Source organism: Microchirus variegatus (assembly GCF_963457635.1).
Source record: "Microchirus variegatus genome assembly, chromosome: 4".
NCBI lineage: Eukaryota > Metazoa > Chordata > Actinopteri > Pleuronectiformes > Soleidae > Microchirus > Microchirus variegatus.
In genome coordinates this window covers 38,376,988-38,397,194 of record NC_139805.1, presented here as the reverse complement: position 1 = coordinate 38,397,194, position 20,207 = coordinate 38,376,988, and the positions used below count along the sequence as shown (strand labels likewise).

Below are 20,207 nucleotides of genomic sequence, written 5' to 3'. Positions count from 1 at the left end.
CTGTTCTCTGTTTCTTTACTTTACTTTACTTTACTTTACTTTACTTTACTTTACTTTACTTTACTTTACTTTACTTTACTTATTACTTTACTTTACTTATCTTTACTTTACTTTACTTTACTTTACTTTACTTTACTTATTACTTTACTTATTACTTTACTTATTACTTTACTTTACTTTACTTTACTTTACTTTACTTTACTTATCTTTACTTTACTTATCTTTACTTTACTTTACTTATTACTTTACTTTACTTTACTTTACTTTACTTTACTTTACTTATTACTTTACTTTACTTTACTTTACTTTACTTTACTTTACTTTACTTTACTTTACTTATCTTTACTTTACTTTACTTATTACTTTACTTTACTTTACTTTACTTTACTTTACTTATTACTTTACTTTACTTTACTTTACTTTACTTTACTTTACTTTACTTTACTTATCTTTACTTTACTTTACTTTACTTTACTTTACTTTACTTTACTTTACTTATCTTTACTTTACTTTACTTTACTTATCTTTACTTTACTTTACTTATCTTTACTTTACTTATCTTTACTTTACTTATCTTTACTTTACTTATCTTTACATTACATTACATTACATTACTTTACTTTACTTTACTTTACTTTACTTTACTTTACTTTACTTTACTTTACTTTACTTTACTTTACAATAAATCACATGTTTAACAGACACTTTAACAATAAGTACATTTTAACATTTGTACAAAAAGAGCTAGAAGTCAAACTACAGACTGTTGGTCATGAGTGTGTGTGTACGGTGAAGATGAAGATGTGGATGTGGAGTTTCTTCTGTCCAGGATCAGGCTCTGTTTCACAAAGAAGGTTCAACAAACTCTGAGTCTAACCCTGAACTCTGAGTTGATCTACTCTGAGAAAAGGAAACTCTTTCAGTTTTCAGAGTTTTCAGTTTCAAAACAGCTGATTTGAGTTAGTTTGTTCAACTCAGAGTAGTTTCACCTCGAGTTAAGCGCGTGCACCACAAGTATAAACAGACAGTATTAATGGAGCCACGTTTCAACGAGTCACCATGACAACGAGGAAGCGGAGGGTGACGTTATTCACCCACTGGAGTTGGAAAATATTAATGCGTGAATTTGAGCAAGTTTTTAGAAGGAAGTGTAACAGCAGCAAAAGAGAGAGAGACGACGTCTGAGAGAGAGAGAGAACACTGATGATGATGAGGAAGTTTAAATGTCGTCCTTTGCACAATCACAATAATATTACAGAGTTGTAGATTATTAATGTATTTATTTAGCTGTAATCCCGCGGGGGTGAAGCGCAACATAAAAAAACATAAAAACATTGTTCAAACAGGTAAAACCTCGGTATAATCTCATGAGATTAACCTCATTTTGATCATGTTTTACATAAAGTAAATATAAAGTGTCTGTTTGACTGTACAGTTGTTTTATCCCTAACATAATGATGTTTTCACACATAAATGACTAGTCATTTATATCATGGTCAAGTGATCTGCATCTATGACGTTGTATAAAAAACTCCCATTTGTATAAAAAAAAAAAAAATGCAGCGCAACACAGTTTGTGCTGTGATGTGAGAGCGTGACTCTGGTTGTTAATGTTGTAAATGTAAGGACTGATTAGGTTGTGAATGTAAATGATGAACTGTGACGTGAAACGTTGCTGCTCAAAGAGAGAAGTGTCTGGAAATCTATGCACAGTCTGATAATCATGTCCTGAAGAATATTTAATTATCTGCACATTAATGTTGCACCTTCATCCACAGGATCACTGTCAAAAGTTGAACATAACCTGCCAGTGATCAGGTTATGTTCACAGTGTTTGTTGCCAGAGTAACTGACTCAGAGTTAAGCTGAACCTGCTTTGTGAAACTGACCCTGGACCAGGGTTAGTCCATGCAGAGCAGAGTGGACAGACTGTATGGTCAGGTCTGTTGTGGTCAGTGGTCAGGTCTGTGATGGTCAGGTCTGTGAAGGTCAGGTCTGTGATGGTCAGGTCTGTGAAGGTCAGGTCTGTGAAGGTCAGGTCTGTGAAGGTCAGGTCTGTGGTGGTCAGGTCTGTGATGGTCAGGTCTGTGAAGGTCAGGTCTGTGAAGGTCAGGTCTGTGAAGGTCAGGTCTGTGGTGGTCAGGTCTTTGAAGGTCAGGTCTGTGATGGTCAGGTCTCTGATGGTCAGGTCTGTGATGGTCAGGTCTGTGATGGTCAGGTCTGTGATGGTCAGGTCTGTGAAGGTCAGGTCTGTGATGGTCAGGTCTGTGATGGTCAGGTCTGTGATGGTCAGGTCTGTGATGGTCAGGTCTCTGATGGTCAGGTCTTTGAAGGTCAGGTCTTTGAAGGTCAGGTCAGGTCTGTGGTGGTCAGGTCTTTGAAGGTCAGGTCTGTGAAGGTCAGGTCTGTGATGGTCAGGTCAGGTCTGTGATGGTCAGGTCTGTGAAGGTCAGGTCTGTGGTGAGGTCAGTGCTCATGGGTCAGAGGAACATCACGCTGTCATTAATCAGGACAACCTGCAGGAGGTGGAGTTGAACTAGTGACCATGACGTCTTCTGCACACAGGCTAACGGTCTTAACCACTGATTGCAGAAAGGTACTTAGCCTCATTAGCCTCGTTAGCCTCATTAGCCTCATTAGCCTCCTTGTTAGACTCCAAAGTCAGTCAGTCTTCATCTGCTGCGTTTTAAAACACCAGAGTAGAAGCTGATTGGTTACAGCTGTGTTGGCCACACCCCTGTAATCAATAAAACCTCACACCTGGTGGTGGTGATGGCTCAGTACAAACTAGCTTAAACGGCAACAATAACACATTTTAACCTTAGCTTTAGCAGACAAGCTAACCACAAAAACCTAACAGACGAGTCACAAAGTCAAAAACCCTCGTAGATAATAATAATAATATTAGAATAAAATATAAAGATATAAATGAAGCAGCTCTTCTTCTACAGTCAAAGTGTTTGCTTCTGTTCCTGCAGACAGCAGCTCCACTGAAGCTCCGCCCACCTCTGGTCTCCGCGTGGACATGGCTGACATCGCCGTGGTCGTGGTTTACTTTGTCTTCGTCATGATCGTTGGAATCTGGGTCAGAAGAGTCTCCGCCCACTGATCAGCTGATCACAGTGTTGATGTTTGACCTGTTGTTGTTTGTCTCTTTCTCAGGCTTCTGTTCGAGCCAATCGCAGCACAGTGGGCGGGTACTTCCTGGCTGGACGTTCAATGACCTGGTGGCCTGTGAGTTTCCTCCTTTAGCTCCGCCTTAAAGGGACAGTTCAGGTTTTACAGTGTGGTGGTACAGCAGTCTGTGTTTACACTGTTATTGTTTATGTTGTTGTTTACGTTGTTATTGTTTATGTTGTTGTTTACGTTGTTGTTGTTTATGTTGTTGTTTACGTTGTTGTTGTTTATGTTGTTGTTATTTATGTTGTTGTTTACGTTGTTGTTGTTAATGTTGTTGTTTACATTGTTGTTGTTGTTTATGCAGTAGTTTACATTGTTGTTTACATTGTTGTTGTCTATGTTGTTGTTGTTTATGTTGTTCTTTACATTGTTGTTGTTTGCGTTCTTCATAATGTTTGTTGTTGTTTACATTTTTGTTTGTTGTTGTTTATGTTGTTGTTGACGTTGTTATTGTTTATGTTGTTGTTTACGTTGTTGTTGTTGTTTACATTGTTGTTCTTTATGTTGTTGTTTACATTGTTGTTGTTGTTTACGCAGTAGTTTACATTGTTGTTTACATTGTTGTTGTCTATGTTGTTGTTGTTTATGTTGTTCTTTACATTGTTGTTGTTTACGTAGTTCTTCATAATGTTTATGTTGTTGTTTACATTTTTGTTTGTTGTTGTTTACGTTGTTGTTTACGTTGTTGTTTACATTGTTGTTTGCGTTGTTGTTTACGTTAATGTTGTTGTTTGCGTTGTTGTTGTTTACGTTGTTTTTGTTTATGTTATTGTTGTTTATGTTGTTGTTTACATTGTTGTTTACGTTGTTGTTAACGTTGTTGTTTACGTTGTTGTTAACGTTGTTGTTTACGTTGTTGTTAACGTTGTTGTTTACGTTGTTGTTGACCTTGTTGACAGATTGGAGCGTCTCTCATGTCCAGTAACGTGGGCAGTGGCCTCTTCATTGGTCTGGCAGGAACAGGAGCAGCAGGGGGCGTGGCTGTGGGCGGGTTTGAGTGGAACGTAAGAAAAACAGGAAAATGAGAAACTTTAGTGATTTAAAGTGTGTTTAAACTTCTGTGTGTGTGTGTGTGTGTGTGTGTGTGTGTGTGTGTGTGTGTGTGTGTGTGTGTGTGTGTGTGTGTGTGTGTGTGTGTGTGTGTGTGTGTGTGTGTGTGTGTGTGTGTGTGTGTAGGCAGCCTGGGTCCTCATAGCTCTCGGGTGGATCTTCATTCCCGTCTATATCTCCGCTGACGTGGTGACGATGCCTGAATATCTGGGCAAACGTTTTGGAGGAAAAAGGATCAGGATTTACATGTCTGTGCTTTCACTGATACTGTACATCTTTACCAAGATCTCTGTGAGACACACACACACACACACACACACACACACACACACACACACACACACACACACACACACACACACACACACACACACACACAGAGACACACATACACACACACACACACAGAGACACACACACACACACACACACACACACAGAGACACACACACACACACACACACACACAGAGACACACACACACACACACACACACACACACACACACACACAGAGACACACACACACACACACACACACACACACACACACACACACACACACACACACACACACACACACACACACACACACAGAGAGACACACACACACAGAGACACACATACACACGATTCACCATTTCAGAGAGTGAAGTGTGTATTATTTGGCTCTCTCTCTCTCTCTGTGTGTGTGTGTGTGTGTGTGTGTGTGTGTGTGTGTGTGTGTGTGTGTGTGTGTGTGTGTCTCACAGACAGACATCTTCTCTGGAGCGTTGTTCATCCAGATGTCCTTTGGTTGGGATCTTTATCTGTCCACAGGAATCCTGCTGCTGATCACTGCTGCTTACACTGTGGCAGGTACACACACACACACACACACACACACACACACACACACACACGCACACACACACACACACACACGCACACACACACACACACACAGCAGTTCCACTTCATAAATCAACACAATTACAAATATCTACTTCATGAATGACATCTATAAAGAACTACTGGGTGCAGTACCATAACATGTCTGCAGGTGGAGCACCAGAGCAAAAAAGTGTGTGAAACCAAATTGAGGATCTGTGTTAAAAACAGAGTATAACATGTTTACAACCTCAGGAAGTGATTACAATGAAAACAAAGTGAGGACCGGACAAAATGTCCTCACTTTGTAAAAATGACCTCACTTTGTTGGTTAAAAACCCATCACTGGTCCTCAGTATGCCACAAGTACAAGAACACACACACACACACACACACACAGACATATTATAAATAATAAAATGCTGACGTTGACAAAGTGTATTTTCTTGTAGGAGGTTTAGCAGCAGTGATTTATACTGATGCTCTACAGACTGTCATCATGGTGGGCGGAGCCTTCACACTCATGTTTATAGGTAACACACACACACACATCATGGTGGGCGGAGCCTTCACACTCATGTTTATAGGTAACACACACACACACATCATGGTGGGCGGAGCCTTCACACTCATGTTTATAGGTAACACACACACACACACATCATGGTGGGCGGAGCCTTCACACTCATGTTTATAGGTTACACACACACACACACATCATGGTGGGCGGAGCCTTCACACTCATGTTTATAGGTAACACACACACACACATCATGGTGGGCGGAGCCTTCACACTCATGTTCATAATGTGTGTGTGTGTGTGTGTGTGTCAGCCTTCTCTAAAGTGGGCGGGTACCAGGGTCTGGTGGATGGTTACATGGCAGCCGTTCCCACGGTAACAGTGGCCAACACTTCCTGTCACCTCCCTCGCAGCGACGCGTTCCGGCTCTTCAGAGATCCAGTTTCCGGGGATTTGCCGTGGCCTGGTCTGATCTTTGGACTCACTGTTCTGTCCACGTGGGTGTGGTGTACTGACCAGGTCACATGACACACACTCACTGTACATCACCTTTACACCAGGAACAGACAAGCCCCGCCCCCTTCTGCCAGTCTCATGTCTTCATGTGTTCATGTGTTCATGTGTTCATGTGTTCATGTGTTCATATGTTCATATATTCATGTGTTCATATGTTCATATGTTCATGTGTGTGTTCATATGTTCATATGTTCATATGTTCATGTGTGTGTTCATATGTTCATGTGTCTCATGTGTTCATATGTTCATGTGTCTCATATTCTCATGTGTTCATATGTCGCATATGTTCATGTGTCTCATGTGTTCATATGTTCATGTGTCTCATATTCTCATGTGTTCATATGTCTCATATGTTCATGTGTCTCATGTGTTCATATGTTCATGTGTCTCATATTCTCATGTGTTCATATGTTCATGTGTCTCATATTCTCATGTGTTCATGTGTCTCATATGTTCATGTGTCTCATGTGTTCATATGTCTCATGTGTTCATAGGTTCATGAGTCTCATGTGTCTCATATGTTTGTGTCTCATGTGTTCATATGTTCATGTGTCCCATGTGTTCATGTGTCTCATGTGTTCATATGTTCATGTGTCCCATGTGTTCATGTGTCTCATGTGTTCATATGTTCATGTGTCTCATGTGTTCATGTGTCTCATATGTTTGTGTCTCATTTGTTCGTGTCTCATGTGTTCATGTGTCTCATATGTTCATATGTTCATGTGTCTCATATGTTTGTGTCTCATTTGTTCATGTGTTCATGTGTCTCATGTGTTCATGTGTCTCATATGTTTGTGTCTCATGTGTTCATATGTTCATGTGTCTCATGTGTTCATATGTTCATGTGTCTCATATGTTTGTGTCTCATGTGTTCATATGTTCATGTGTCTCATGTGTTCATGTGTCTCATGTGTTCATATGTTCATGTGTCTCATGTGTTCATGTGTCTCATATATTTGTGTCTCATTTGTTCATGTGTCTCATGTGTTCATGTGTCTCATGTGTTCATGTGTCTCATATGTTTGTGTCTCATGTGTTCATATGTTCATGTGTCTCATATGTTTGTGTCTCATTTGTTCATGTGTTCATGTGTCTCATGTGTTCATGTGTCTCATGTGTTCATGTGTCTCATGTGTTCATGTGTCTCATGTGTCTCATGTGTTCATAGGTGATAGTTCAAAGGTCACTGTCAGCTCGCTCAGTGTCTCATGCTAAAGGAGGAAGTGTGTTAGGAGGTTACCTCAAACTTCTGCCCATGTTCTTCATCGTGATGCCAGGAATGATCAGCAGAACTCTGTTCCCTGGTCAGTCCCTCTGTAATCTCACATAATCTCACATAATCTCACATAATCTCACCTAATCTCACATAATCTCACATAATATCATATAATCTCACATAATCTCACATAATCTCACATAATCTCATCTAATCTCACATAATCTCACATAATCTCACATAATCTCACATAATCTCACATAATCTCACCTAATCTCACATAATCTCACATAATATCATATAATCTCACATAATCTCACATAATCTCACATAATCTCATCTAATCTCACATAATCTCACATAATCTCATATAATCTCACATAATCTCATATAATATCATATAATCTCACATAATCTCATATCATCTCAAATCTCAAAAGAAACATTTCACTTTTTTAATTCATGTTTGCAGAACAAACTTTTTTTTATTTGTGTGTATGTGTGTGTGTGTGTGTGTGTGTGTGTAGATGAGGTTGGTTGTGTAGATCCAGTTGTGTGTCAGAGTGTGTGTGGAGCTTCAGTCGGCTGCTCTAACATCGCTTATCCTAAACTAGTGGTGGAGCTGATGCCTGTGGGTGAGTCACACACACACACACACTCTTTCATGTCCTCTCATGTCCTCAGGAGTGCATGGACTCATGTTAGCGGTCATGTTGTCCTCTCTCATGTCCTCTCTCATGTCCTCTCTCATGTCCTCTCATGTCCTCTCTCATGTCCTCTCTCATGTCCTCTCTCATGTCCTCTCATATCCTCTCTCATGTCCTCTCTCATGTCCTCTCTCATGTCCTCTCTCATGTCCTCTCTCATGTCCTCTCATATCCTCTCTCATGTCCTCTCTCATGTCCTCTCTCATGTCCTCAGGAGTGCATGGCCTCATGTTAGCGGTCATGTTGTCCTCTCTCATGTCCTCTCATGTCCTCTCTCATGTCCTCTCATGTCCTCTCTCATGTCCTCAGGTGTGCGTGGACTCATGTTAGCGGTCATGTTGTCCTCTCTCATGTCCTCTCTCATGTCCTCTCTCATGTCCTCTCATGTCCTCTCTCATGTCCTCTCTCATGTCCTCTCATATCCTCTCTCATGTCCTCTCTCATGTCCTCTCTCATGTCCTCTCTCATGTCCTCTCATATCCTCTCTCATGTCCTCTCTCATGTCCTCAGGAGTGCATGGCCTCATGTTAGCGGTCATGTTGTCCTCTCTCATGTCCTCTCTCATGTCCTCTCTCATGTCCTCTCATATCCTCTCTCATGTCCTCTCTCATGTCCTCTCTCATGTCCTCTCTCATGTCCTCTCATATCCTCTCTCATGTCCTCTCTCATGTCCTCTCTCATGTCCTCAGGAGTGCATGGCCTCATGTTAGCGGTCATGTTGTCCTCTCTCATGTCCTCTCTCATGTCCTCTCTCATGTCCTCTCTCATGTCCTCTCATATCCTCTCTCATGTCCTCTCTCATGTCCTCTCTCATGTCCTCTCTCATGTCCTCTCTCATGTCCTCTCATATCCTCTCTCATGTCCTCTCTCATGTCCTCTCTCATGTCCTCAGGAGTGCATGGCCTCATGTTAGCGGTCATGTTGTCCTCTCTCATGTCCTCTCATATCCTCTCTCATGTCCTCTCATGTCCTCTCTCATGTCCTCAGGTGTGCGTGGACTCATGTTAGCGGTCATGTTGTCCTCTCTCATGTCCTCTCATGTCCTCTCTCATGTCCTCTCATGTCCTCTCTCATGTCCTCAGGTGTGCGTGGACTCATGTTAGCGGTCATGTTGTCCTCTCTCATGTCCTCTCTCATGTCCTCTCATGTCCTCTCTCATGTCCTCTCTCATGTCCTCTCATATCCTCTCTCATGTCCTCTCTCATGTCCTCTCTCATGTCCTCTCTCATGTCCTCTCATATCCTCTCTCATGTCCTCTCTCATGTCCTCTCTCATGTCCTCAGGAGTGCATGGCCTCATGTTAGCGGTCATGTTGTCCTCTCTCATGTCCTCTCATATCCTCTCTCATGTCCTCTCATGTCCTCTCTCATGTCCTCAGGTGTGCGTGGACTCATGTTAGCGGTCATGTTGTCCTCTCTCATGTCCTCTCATGTCCTCTCTCATGTCCTCTCATGTCCTCTCTCATGTCCTCAGGTGTGCGTGGACTCATGTTAGCGGTCATGTTGTCCTCTCTCATGTCCTCTCTCATGTCCTCTCATGTCCTCTCTCATGTCCTCTCTCATGTCCTCTCTCATGTCCTCTCATATCCTCTCTCATGTCCTCTCTCATGTCCTCTCATATCCTCTCTCATGTCCTCTCTCATGTCCTCTCTCATGTCCTCAGGAGTGCATGGCCTCATGTTAGCGGTCATGTTGTCCTCTCTCATGTCCTCTCATATCCTCTCTCATGTCCTCTCTCATGTCCTCTCATGTCCTCTCTCATGTCCTCTCTCATGTCCTCTCTCATGTCCTCTCATATCCTCTCTCATGTCCTCTCTCATGTCCTCTCTCATGTCCTCAGGAGTGCATGGCCTCATGTTAGCGGTCATGTTGTCCTCTCTCATGTCCTCTCTCATGTCCTCTCATATCCTCTCTCATGTCCTCTCTCATGTCCTCTCATGTCCTCTCTCATGTCCTCTCTCATGTCCTCTCATATCCTCTCTCATGTCCTCTCTCATGTCCTCTCTCATGTCCTCTCTCATGTCCTCAGTAGTGCATGGACTCATGTTAGCGGTCATGTTGTCCTCTCTCATGTCCTCTCATGTCCTCTCTCATGTCCTCAGGAGTGCATGGACTCATGTTAGCGGTCATGTTGTCCTCTCTCATGTCCTCTCATGTCCTCTCTCATGTCCTCAGGTGTGCGTGGCCTCATGTTAGCGGTCATGTTGTCCTCTCTCATGTCCTCTCATGTCCTCTCTCATGTCCTCAGGAGTGCGTGGCCTCATGTTAGCGGTCATGTTGTCCTCTCTCATGTCCTCTCATGTCCTCTCTCATGTCCTCAGGAGTGCGTGGCCTCATGTTAGCGGTCATGTTGTCCTCTCTCATGTCCTCTCTCATGTCCTCAGGAGTGCGTGGACTCATGTTAGCGGTCATGTTGTCCTCTCTCATGTCCTCTCATGTCCTCTCATGTCCTCTCTCACGTCCTCAGGTGTGCGTGGACTCATGTTAGCGGTCATGTTGTCCTCTCTCATGTCCTCTCATGTCCTCTCTCATGTCCTCTCTCATGTCCTCAGGTGTGCGTGGACTCATGTTAGCGGTCATGTTGTCCTCTCTCATGTCCTCTCTCATGTCCTCTCTCATGTCCTCTCTCATGTCCTCAGGAGTGCGTGGACTCATGTTAGCGGTCATGTTGTCCTCTCTCATGTCCTCTCTCATGTCCTCTCATGTCCTCTCTCATGTCCTCAGGAGTGCGTGGCCTCATGTTAGCGGTCATGTTGTCCTCTCTCATGTCCTCTCTCATGTCCTCTCATGTCCTCTCATGTCCTCTCTCATGTCCTCAGGAGTGCGTGGCCTCATGTTAGCGGTCATGTTGTCCGCTCTCATGTCCTCATTGACGTCCATCTTTAACAGCAGCTCCACGTTGTTCACTCTGGATCTTTATCACAGAGCGAGACCTGGAGCCTCAGAGCTGGAGCTCATGATCGTAGGAAGGTAAAGGTCAGCTGACCATCTGACCTCTGACCATCTGACCTCTGACCTCTGACCCCTGACTGTGTGTGTGTGTGTGTGTGTGTGTGTCAGAGTGTTTGTCCTGGTCCTGGTGTGTGTGAGTCTCTTGTGGATTCCAGTCATACAAACAGCCAACAGTGGTCAGCTCTTTGATTACATCCAATCAGTGACCAGCTTCCTGGCCCCGCCCATTACAGCTGTCTTCTTAATGGCCATCTTCTGGCCACGAGCCAATGAGCAGGTCAGTCTCACACACACACACACTTTTTTTAATACACATGTAAAATGTAGCCCTAATGGTGTGTGTCTCTCTCTCTCTGTGTGTGTGTGTCTCTGTATGTGTGTGTCTATGTGTGTGTGTGTGTGTCTCTGTATGTGTGTGTGTGTCTCTCTCTGTGTCTCTCTCTCTCTCTGTGTGTGTGTGTGTGTCTCTGTATGTGTGTGTGTGTCTCTCTCTGTGTCTCTCTCTCTCTCTGTGTGTGTGTGTGTAGGGAGCGTTCTGGTCTCTGATGTGTGGTCTTGTAGTTGGTTTGGTCCGGATGGTTCTAGAGTTTTCTTACTCAGTTCCTGCCTGTGGTCAAGTTGACCTTCGACCTTCTGTCATCGCTGACGTTCACTATCTCTACTTTGCTCTGATCCTATTGGCTCTCACCTGTGTGGTCATCGTCGTGGTCAGTCTGCTCACCGCCCCCATACCTGAGGAACATGTGAGGGACTCACTGTGCTGTCAGCGGCGCCTCCTGCTGCTGAGACTCACACTCACTCTCCCACACCAAAGTCCACAGAGAAAACCAGTGATTTTAGCTCACAGGGACACAGGAGCCGCTGGTCCTCTGCTGCCTCGTGTGGTCACTTTGCGTCACTGTCATTGTAACTTAGTGATGGAGGCAGCAGTGCACAGAGTGACCACACGAGGCAGCAGTGGATCAACAACTCCTGTGTGCTGTGTTGTTAAAATCACTGGTTTTCTCTATGGACTTTGGTGTGGGAGAGTGAGTGACTTTGGTGTGGGAGAGTGAGTGACTTTGGTGTGGGAGAGTGAGTGATTTTTGTGTGGGATAGTGAGTGACTTTGGTGTGAGAGGGTGAGTGACTTTGGTGTGGGAGAGTGAGTGACTTTGGTGTGGGAGAGTGAGTGACTTTGGTGTGGGAGAGTGAGTGACTTTGGTGTGAGAGAGTGAGTGACTTTGGTGTGAGGAGAGTGAGTGACTTTAGTGTGGGAGAGTGAGTGACTTTGGTGTGAGAGAGTGAGTGACTTTGGTGTGTGAGAGTGAGTGACTTTGGTGTGTGAGAGTGAGTGACTTTGTGTGAGTGACTTTGGTGTGGCAGAGTGAGTGACTTTGGTGTGGGAGAGTGAGTGACTTTGGTGTGGGAGAGTGAGTGACTTTGGTGTGAGAGAGTGTGACTATGGTGTGAGGAGAGTGAGTGACTTTGGTGTGTGAGAGTGAGTGACTTTGGTGTGACAGAGTGAGTGACTTTGGTGTGGCAGAGTGAGTGACTTTGGTGTGTGAGAGTGAGTGACTTTGGTGTGACAGAGTGAGTGACTTTGGTGTGGGAGAGTGAGTGACTTTGGTGTGAGAGAGTGAGTGACTTTGGTGTGGGAGAGTGAGTGAATGACTTTGGTGTGGCAGAGTGAGTGACTTTGGTGTGGGAGTGAGTGGTTTACAGTGTTATGTTGATTCTCAGCAGCAGGGGGCGCCCTGTGTTGACTGAGTCAGTATCAAATCAAACCAGTCATGTGTGTGACATCACTTCCTGTGTCCTCCAGCTGCACAGACTGACCTGGTGGTCCAGGTTCAGTCAGGAGCCTCGTGTCGACCTCACAGCTCCGCCTCTGACCCCTGACCCGCCGACCTCTGACCTCAGCGATGACCCTGAGCCTGCGTCGGGCTCGTGTTGGCGGCGAGCGGCGCTGAGTTTCTGTGGTCTGACAGGGTCCAGGTCTGGTTCTGGTCCTGCTGTGATGAACAGTGACCTGAGCTCCCTGCAGGAGGCGCCCTTCTGGAGACGAGTGTGCGACGCCAACGCTCTGCTGCTGCTCGCCGTCAACGTCTTCCTGTGGGGATACTTCGGCTGACGCACCACAGGAAGTCACTGACAGGAAGTGACTTCACAATTTTTTATATTTTTTTTCTCTGATCAATAACAAACAAACAAAGACTGAGGCAAAAAAAACACTTTTATTACAAAATCTAAAGTTTTACAAAATGTGTTTGTCAATAAAGACTTTACACAACAGACCATGTGACTCACTGACCTCACCACAGGAAGTGACAAAGGCAGACAGGAAGTGACCTCACCACAGGTAGTGGCAGACAGGAAGTGACAGAGGAGTTGAACGTGATTGGCTCATGTGATGATGATGTCACAGATGTGATGATGATGTGATGATGTCACAGACGTGATGATGTCACAGACGTGATGATGATGATGTCACAGACGGTCAGTTGTGTTGCGTGGTCTGTTGCATGATCAGCGAGCACAGACTCAGCAGCTGCAGATTCTCGTCGGCTCCGTCCGTCAAACACTTGCCGACGACCTGTGGGCGTGAACGCAGCCGAGTTTAAGCCCCGCCCACACACACGTCGCATGTCAATCACTGACGGACGACAGACTCACCGCCATCTTCTCTGCGATGGACGACTTCTGTCTGTCGCTCAGATCCTGATCCATGATGGAGTCGTGAAGCTGACTGAGGATCTGTGTGGCTGCATAACCTTCATCCACCATGTCCTGACATGAGACATGAGACATGAGGGACATGAGAGACAGACACAGACGGGAGGGACAGACAGAGACACGAGGGACAGACAGAGACGGGAGGGACAGAGAGACATGAGACATGAGAGACAGACAGAGACGGGAGGGACAGACAGAGACATGAGAGACAGAGACGGGAGGGACATGAGACATGAGGGACAGACAGAGACGTGAGGGACAGACAGAGACATGAGAGACAGAGACGGGAGGGACATGAGACATGAGGGACAGACAGAGACGTGAGGGACAGACAGAGACAGGAGAGACAGACAGAGACAGGAGAGACAGACAGAGACAGGAGAGACAGACAGAGACATGAGGAACAGACAGAGACATGAGGGACAGGAGAGACAGACAGAGACATGAGAGACAGAGACGGGAGGGACATGAGACATGAGGGACAGACAGAGACAGGAGAGACAGACAGAGACATGAGGAACAGACAGAGACAGAGAGACAGACAGAGACATGAAGGACAGACAGACAGAGACAGACAGAGACAGGTCAGGACCATCAAACTTTAAGAACCTGACGTCTAAATGTTTCTCGTGAATTCTCGTCCTAATGACGTCCACAATCCAGTGTTCAGGTAAACTCACAGCCCCACCTGGTGGTGACATGAAGCACTGATGTAAAATGACAAAACTGTTCTTTAGATTTTTAACCAAGTCTACGACATCTTCATCACATGTTCACGTCACGCTGTCACAGACACAGAGCAGCAGGGGGCGCTGTCACAGACACAGAGAAGCAGCAGGGGGCGCTGTCACAGACACAGAGAAGCAGCAGGGGGCGCTGTCACAGACACAGAGCAGCAGGGGGCGCTGTCACAGACACAGAGAAGCAGCAGGGGGCGCTGTCACAGACACAGAGAAGCAGGGGGCGCTGTCACAGACACACAGAGCAGCAGGGGGCGCTGTCACAGACACAGAGCAGCAGCAGGGGGCGCTGTCACAGACACAGAGAAGCAGGGGGCGCTGTTACAGACACAGAGCAGCAGCAGGGGGCGCTGTCACAGACACAGAGCAGCAGCAGGGGCGCTGTCACAGACACAGAGAAGCAGGGGGCGCTGTCACAGACACAGAGAAGCAGGGGGCGCTGTCACAGACACAGAGCAGCAGCAGGGGGCGCTGTCACAGACACACAGAGCAGCAGGGGGTGCTGTCACAGACACAGAGCAGCAGGGGGCGCTGTCACAGACACAGAGCAGCAGGGGGCGCTGTCACAGACACAGAGCAGCAGGGGGCGCTGTCACAGACACAGAGCAGCAGGGGGCGCTGTCACAGACACAGAGCAGCAGGGGGCGCTGTCACAGACTCACTCTCACAGTCGCCTCCATCTTCTCAAAGGTTCCTCTGAAGCAGATCTGCAGCAGGTTGTCGATCATCTTTGGAGGAACCACCTGTAGGGGGCGCAGTGAGGTGAGGACAGTCACATGATGATGATGATGATGATGATGATGATGATGATGTCATCGATCACATGACCTCACCCCTGCGATCTGGATGACGTTCTGCTCTGTGATGACTCCGTCAGCGCTGAGACGAGCAGCGCTCTGTAAGAAGGTGATGGCTTTCCTCAGGTCTCCATCTGACACCTGCACCAACGCTGACACGCTCTGCACACACACACACACAGGGGTCAGTCTGAGGTCAGAGGTCAAAGGTCAGATGTCAGAGGTCAAACTCACCTCTTTGCTGAACTTGAGCTTCTCTTTGTCACAGATGGAGAGAAGACGCTGCTCCTGGATCTGATTGGCTAAAGGTTTGAAACGAAACTTGGAACATCTGGACGTCAGAGGCTCAATGATCCTGGAGACATGAGGGACAGACGGAGACATGAGGGACAGACAGAGACATGAGGGACAAACGGGGACATGAGGGACAGACATGAGGGACAGACGGAGACATGAGGGACAGACAGAGACATGAGGGACAGACATGAGGGACAGACGGGGACATGAGGGACAGACATGAGGGACAGACGGAGGGACAGACGGGGACATGAGGGACAGACATGAGGGACAGACGGGGACATGAGGGACAGATGGAGACATGAGGGACAGACAGTTATTTGTATGGGGTATGGAGTGCTTTTTGTCGTCATGTAACAGTGAGGTCACAGGTCACAGTGAGGTCACAGGTCACAGAAAGGTCACAGTGAGGTCACTGACCTGCTGATGTAATTACAGATGAGACAGAATCTTGTGGTTCTTGATTCTTTCTCCATTGTTCTTCTGAGAGCAGCCTGAGCTGGAGCTGTCATTGAGTCAGCTTCATCCAGGATGATGATCTTAAACGGAGGACAAGGTCTGCCACTGCAGGACCAGGACCAGGACCAGGACCAGGACAGAGACAGAGACACAGACAGAGACACAGAGTCAACAGTGTCTCCACAGAGTGAATGAGGACAGGTGAACATCAGTGAACATCAGTGAACATCAGTGAACTTGACTCACTCTGATCTACTTCCTGCTACAGTGAGCTGAGCAAACTTCTTCACCTTCTCTCTGACGACCTGAATCCCTCGTTCATCTGAGGCGTTTAGCTCTAGAACTCTGTGTCTGAACAACTCTGGACTGAGACAGAGAGGACATGAGAGGACAGAGAGAGGACATGAGAGGACATGAGAGAGGACATGAGAGGACGGAGAGAGGACAGAGAGAGGACAGAGAGAGAGGACATGAGAGGACATGAGAGGGACATGAGAGAGGACATGAGAGGACATGAGAGGACAGAGAGAGGACATGAGAGGACAGAGAGAGGACAGAGAGAGGACAGAGAGAGAGGACATGAGAGGACATGAGAGGGACATGAGAGAGGACAGAGAGAGGACATGAGAGGACAGAGAGAGGACATGAGAGGACATGAGAGGACAGAGAGAGGACATGAGAGGACAGAGAGAGGACAGAGAGAGGACAGAGAGAGAGGACATGAGAGGACATGAGAGGGACATGAGAGAGGACAGAGAGAGGACATGAGAGGACAGAGAGAGGACAAAGTGAGGACATTTAACAGTGAGGACAAAGTGAGGACATTTAACAGTGAGGACAGAGCAGATACATCTTCACTCTTCACTGACCCATAAAGTTCTCTAGCAGCAGCTAAGATGGTCGACGTCTTTCCTGTTCCAGGAGGACCATAGAAGAGCAGGTTAGGAAGCTGTCAATCAAACGGTCAAAACACTGTGATCATCATTGTTCATTAACCTTTAGTTTAGTTAAGTTTAGTTAAGTTAAGTTTAAAGTTCATGTTCTTACATCTGCTCCTTCCAGAGACTTCTTCAGCACGGCCACCACCTCCTCCTGGAACGCCACCTCATCCACACACTTAGGTCTGCTGTGAGTACACACACACACACACACACACACACACACACACACACACACACACACACACACAGTGAGGACCAGACAAAATGTCCTCACTCTTATGGTTAATGTCAGTGTTTCTTGATCCTGATCCTCAGTGAACTCTGCTCTGCCATGTTTTACATGTTGCTCCAAAAACACCTGATTCAGACGAATCATCAGCACAAGACTGATCATGAACTTTAGTCTTTTTTTATTTTTAAAAAATAATTTAATGTTTCAACTTTTGTAAAAAAAATAATAATCAAACATTATGTTTCAATTTTGTCATTTTAAATTTTTTTATATTTAAATGTTGGTATTTTTCCACAAAAATGTTTTATGTTTCTATTTTTGTCTTTAAAAAAAGTTATATTTCAACTTTTGTCTTTTTTTTCCAAGTTATTGTATATTTCTACTTTTGTTTTTTTTTAAAATATAAAATTTTGTTTCAACTTTTGTCAAAATTAAAAAACAAGTTTAAACTTTTGTCTTTTAAAAAAAGAAAGAAAAAATCTATTTCAACTTTTGTAAAAAAATTTATGTTTCAACTTTTGTCATATTTAAAAAAAAAAAAAAAAGTTAACCTTTTCAACTTTTGTTAAAAAAAAAAAAAAATTAAGAAATGTATTTTCAACTTTTGTCGTTTGTTTTAATGTTATATTAAAATTTTGGTTAAAAAAAAAATCCCAAAAAATTTAACGTTTCAACTGTTGTCTTAATTAAAAAAAAAATATATATATATATATATATACATATATATATATATTTATAAAATGTAATCTTTCAACTTTTGTCGTTTTTTTTTTTTTTTTAAAGTAATGTTTGATGTGAATCAGCTGTTTTTGGAGCAACATGTAAAACATGGCAGAGCAGAGTTCACTGAGGATCAGGATCAGGAAACACTGCTTTATGGGATATTTGGTCCACGCGCACACGCGCACACACACACACACACACACACACGCACACACACACACGCGCACACACACACACACACACTTACTACTTCTCCACCCAGGGTAAAGCCCTGACTTTCTTGTCGCTGCTGCTTCCTGCTGAACTTTTGTCTTTCTGAGCTCGAACAGACTGAACAGTCGATCCTTTCAAAAACGCCTGCATGTCTCCTGCAACAACAACAACAAACAACAACAAACAACAACAACACTATTAACCAGTGCTGACTTTCTGAGATGACAGTGACGTCACAGTCGTAGCCGAACTGTCGGGTAAACGCGTGGTTAAAATCTCATGCGGATCATTTCCATTAAACTGTGTTTTTTAGCTGAGATTTGATGAGAATAATCATTAAATCAGTAGATTTGTGAACGGGGTTTGGTGCAGCGCAGATAACGGCGTGTTAGCAGCGTTAGCATGTTGTTAGCCTGCTGTTAGCCGCCGATAAAACCACTGAATGTACCTTTAACTTGAGGCGCTGCTGAGACAGAATGTGACGTCACTGACCCTCGGTGTGACGTAAGCGTCCCTCGGTGCGTGTTAAAGTTCGCAGCGGTGACTTTTGTCTCTGCGGAAACAGCGAAACGTTTAAAGTTTACGCCGCTTGTTGTCAACTTGTTCCCGCGCCGCCACACTCAACTTCCGCTGACGACACACGGCGGCAGCCAATCACAGGCCGCGCGTGCTGCGGTTAGTCCCGCCTTCTCCTTCTTCTCAGTTTCGTTGTAGTTCAATGTAGTTGAGCATTAGCGCCACCAGCTGGTCAGGAGTGCGACACCGGAAATAAACCAACACATTTATTCATAATTAATTTTTTTTAAACTGCTAAAAATACTTTTTTTTAAAAAATTAAATTAAATTAAATTTAATGATGAAAATTTGGACTCATTTCTCAACAATACAGTGAAGTCACCACTAGATGGCAGCAACTTCTCTTTAGCTCCGTTTATAATGAAGCTTCTGCTTTTTCTTTGTCTTTTTTTTAAATGCATGAGAAACAAATGTTATTTTTAAAATTATTTTTATTATTATTATAAAAAAGAAGCAACACATTAAAACTTAAACAGTTTTATTTGTTCACAAAGACAAGTTTGTGACAATTTGAACAAAGAAAAAAGGGTTTGACGTGTGTGTGTGTGTAAATGTGTGTGTCTGTGTCAGTGTGTCTTTGTGTGTGTGAGTGAGTGTTTGTCTGTGTCAGTGTGTGTCTGTATGAGTGTGTGTGGTGTCAGTGTGTGTCTGTATGAGTGTGTGTGGTGTCTGTGTGTGAGTGAGAGTGTGTGTCTGTGTGTGTTGCTGCTGTTGTGTTTCCAGTTTCATGAACACAAACAAACAAACAAACAAACGTTTACAGATGAAAATGAAAACCAGGAATTCCAGTGTTTGAAAGGGGCGGGGCTTTGACCAGGGGGACAGTTGGAGGGGCGGGGCTTTGACCAGCTGTTATTGCAACAATTGTAACATTTCAGTCCAAATGTTTTGAAGTTTGTGTAATGATTCAAAGATGCAGCGCCCCCTTGTGGTGATTCACTCAGGATTGTCAGTGAGGGTCAGTCTGCTCTTCTCTGATTGGCTGTTGGTCCCAAACCAGCTGTTTGTTTGTTTAATAAACAGGAAACGATCGTCAAACAAAAACATCAACATCAACGCGTAAATATACGTCAAACACAAACTCTCCTCTCGTCGCGTTTATAACAAACGTCGGACTCTTTTAGCCTCACGTTTCTCAAGCTAGCTCGTGGTAAAGTGCGACAGTGACACGTGCGTTTTTTACGCGACGTACGTTAAAGCAAACATTTCAATGCGAGCGACTGAAGCCAACGACGACGACGGTAGTTTTGCTCGTCTCGTGTGTTGTTCCCGTGAGATTTGCGCGCGAACGTGTTTTCCGTTTAAATCCAGTGTCGACGCACGACGACAGAAACAAAGAAAGACGACAATCGACGATTATAAATCGGATGCTTTAACGACAGAAAGTGCACAGAGGGAACTGTGCTGAGAGCGCCCCCTGCTGTTCACACTCAAATCTCGTCTTTCCGTGTTTTCCCTCAGCGTGGACGATGACACCTTCTCAACAACAGGGGGCGCTCACAGTGC

The 20,207-nt window shown here is 44.8% G+C and overlaps 2 protein-coding genes across 2 annotated transcripts; one reads left to right on the top strand and one right to left on the bottom strand.

Annotated features, from left to right (window-relative positions):
* Window positions 1-3,001: 3,001 nt before the first annotated feature.
* slc5a9 (solute carrier family 5 member 9) lies at window positions 3,002-13,121 on the top strand (the record flags this gene model as incomplete). The annotated part of the gene is made up of 13 exons (XM_083888356.1): window positions 3,002-3,085; window positions 3,163-3,234; window positions 4,080-4,184; window positions 4,357-4,521; window positions 4,982-5,087; window positions 5,552-5,632; window positions 5,933-6,138; window positions 7,304-7,439; window positions 7,879-7,986; window positions 10,877-11,027; window positions 11,118-11,286; window positions 11,537-11,752; window positions 12,813-13,121. The coding sequence occupies exons 1-13, from the start codon at window positions 3,026-3,028 to the stop codon at window positions 13,119-13,121; spliced, it is 1,884 nt and encodes a 627-aa protein (XP_083744482.1). The 5' UTR covers window positions 3,002-3,025.
* Window positions 13,122-13,318: 197 nt separating this feature from the next.
* On the bottom strand, window positions 13,319-18,698 carry rfc4 (replication factor C (activator 1) 4). Its single transcript, XM_083888560.1, has 11 exons — window positions 18,574-18,698; window positions 18,160-18,280; window positions 17,064-17,142; window positions 16,886-16,965; window positions 16,263-16,382; window positions 15,978-16,121; window positions 15,495-15,615; window positions 15,297-15,422; window positions 15,126-15,206; window positions 13,664-13,777; window positions 13,319-13,583 (listed from the first exon to the last, which is right to left on the bottom strand). Exons 2-11 carry the CDS (start codon window positions 18,273-18,275, stop codon window positions 13,488-13,490), a joined length of 1,077 nt encoding a protein of 358 aa, XP_083744686.1. The 5' UTR covers window positions 18,276-18,280; window positions 18,574-18,698; the 3' UTR covers window positions 13,319-13,487.
* Between the last annotated feature and the right edge of the window lie 1,509 nt (window positions 18,699-20,207).

Coding starts and splice junctions, on each gene's coding strand:
- rfc4 (XM_083888560.1), bottom strand. CDS start 18,275: ATGCAGGCGTTTTTGAAAGGATCGACTGTTCAGTCTGTTCGAGCTCAG. Junction 15,616..15,977: donor ATCTGTAATTACATCAGCAG/GTCAGTGACCTC, acceptor TCATGTCTCCAG/GATCATTGAGCCTCTGACGT. Junction 13,584..13,663: donor CCATCGCAGAGAAGATGGCG/GTGAGTCTGTCG, acceptor TCACGCCCACAG/GTCGTCGGCAAGTGTTTGAC.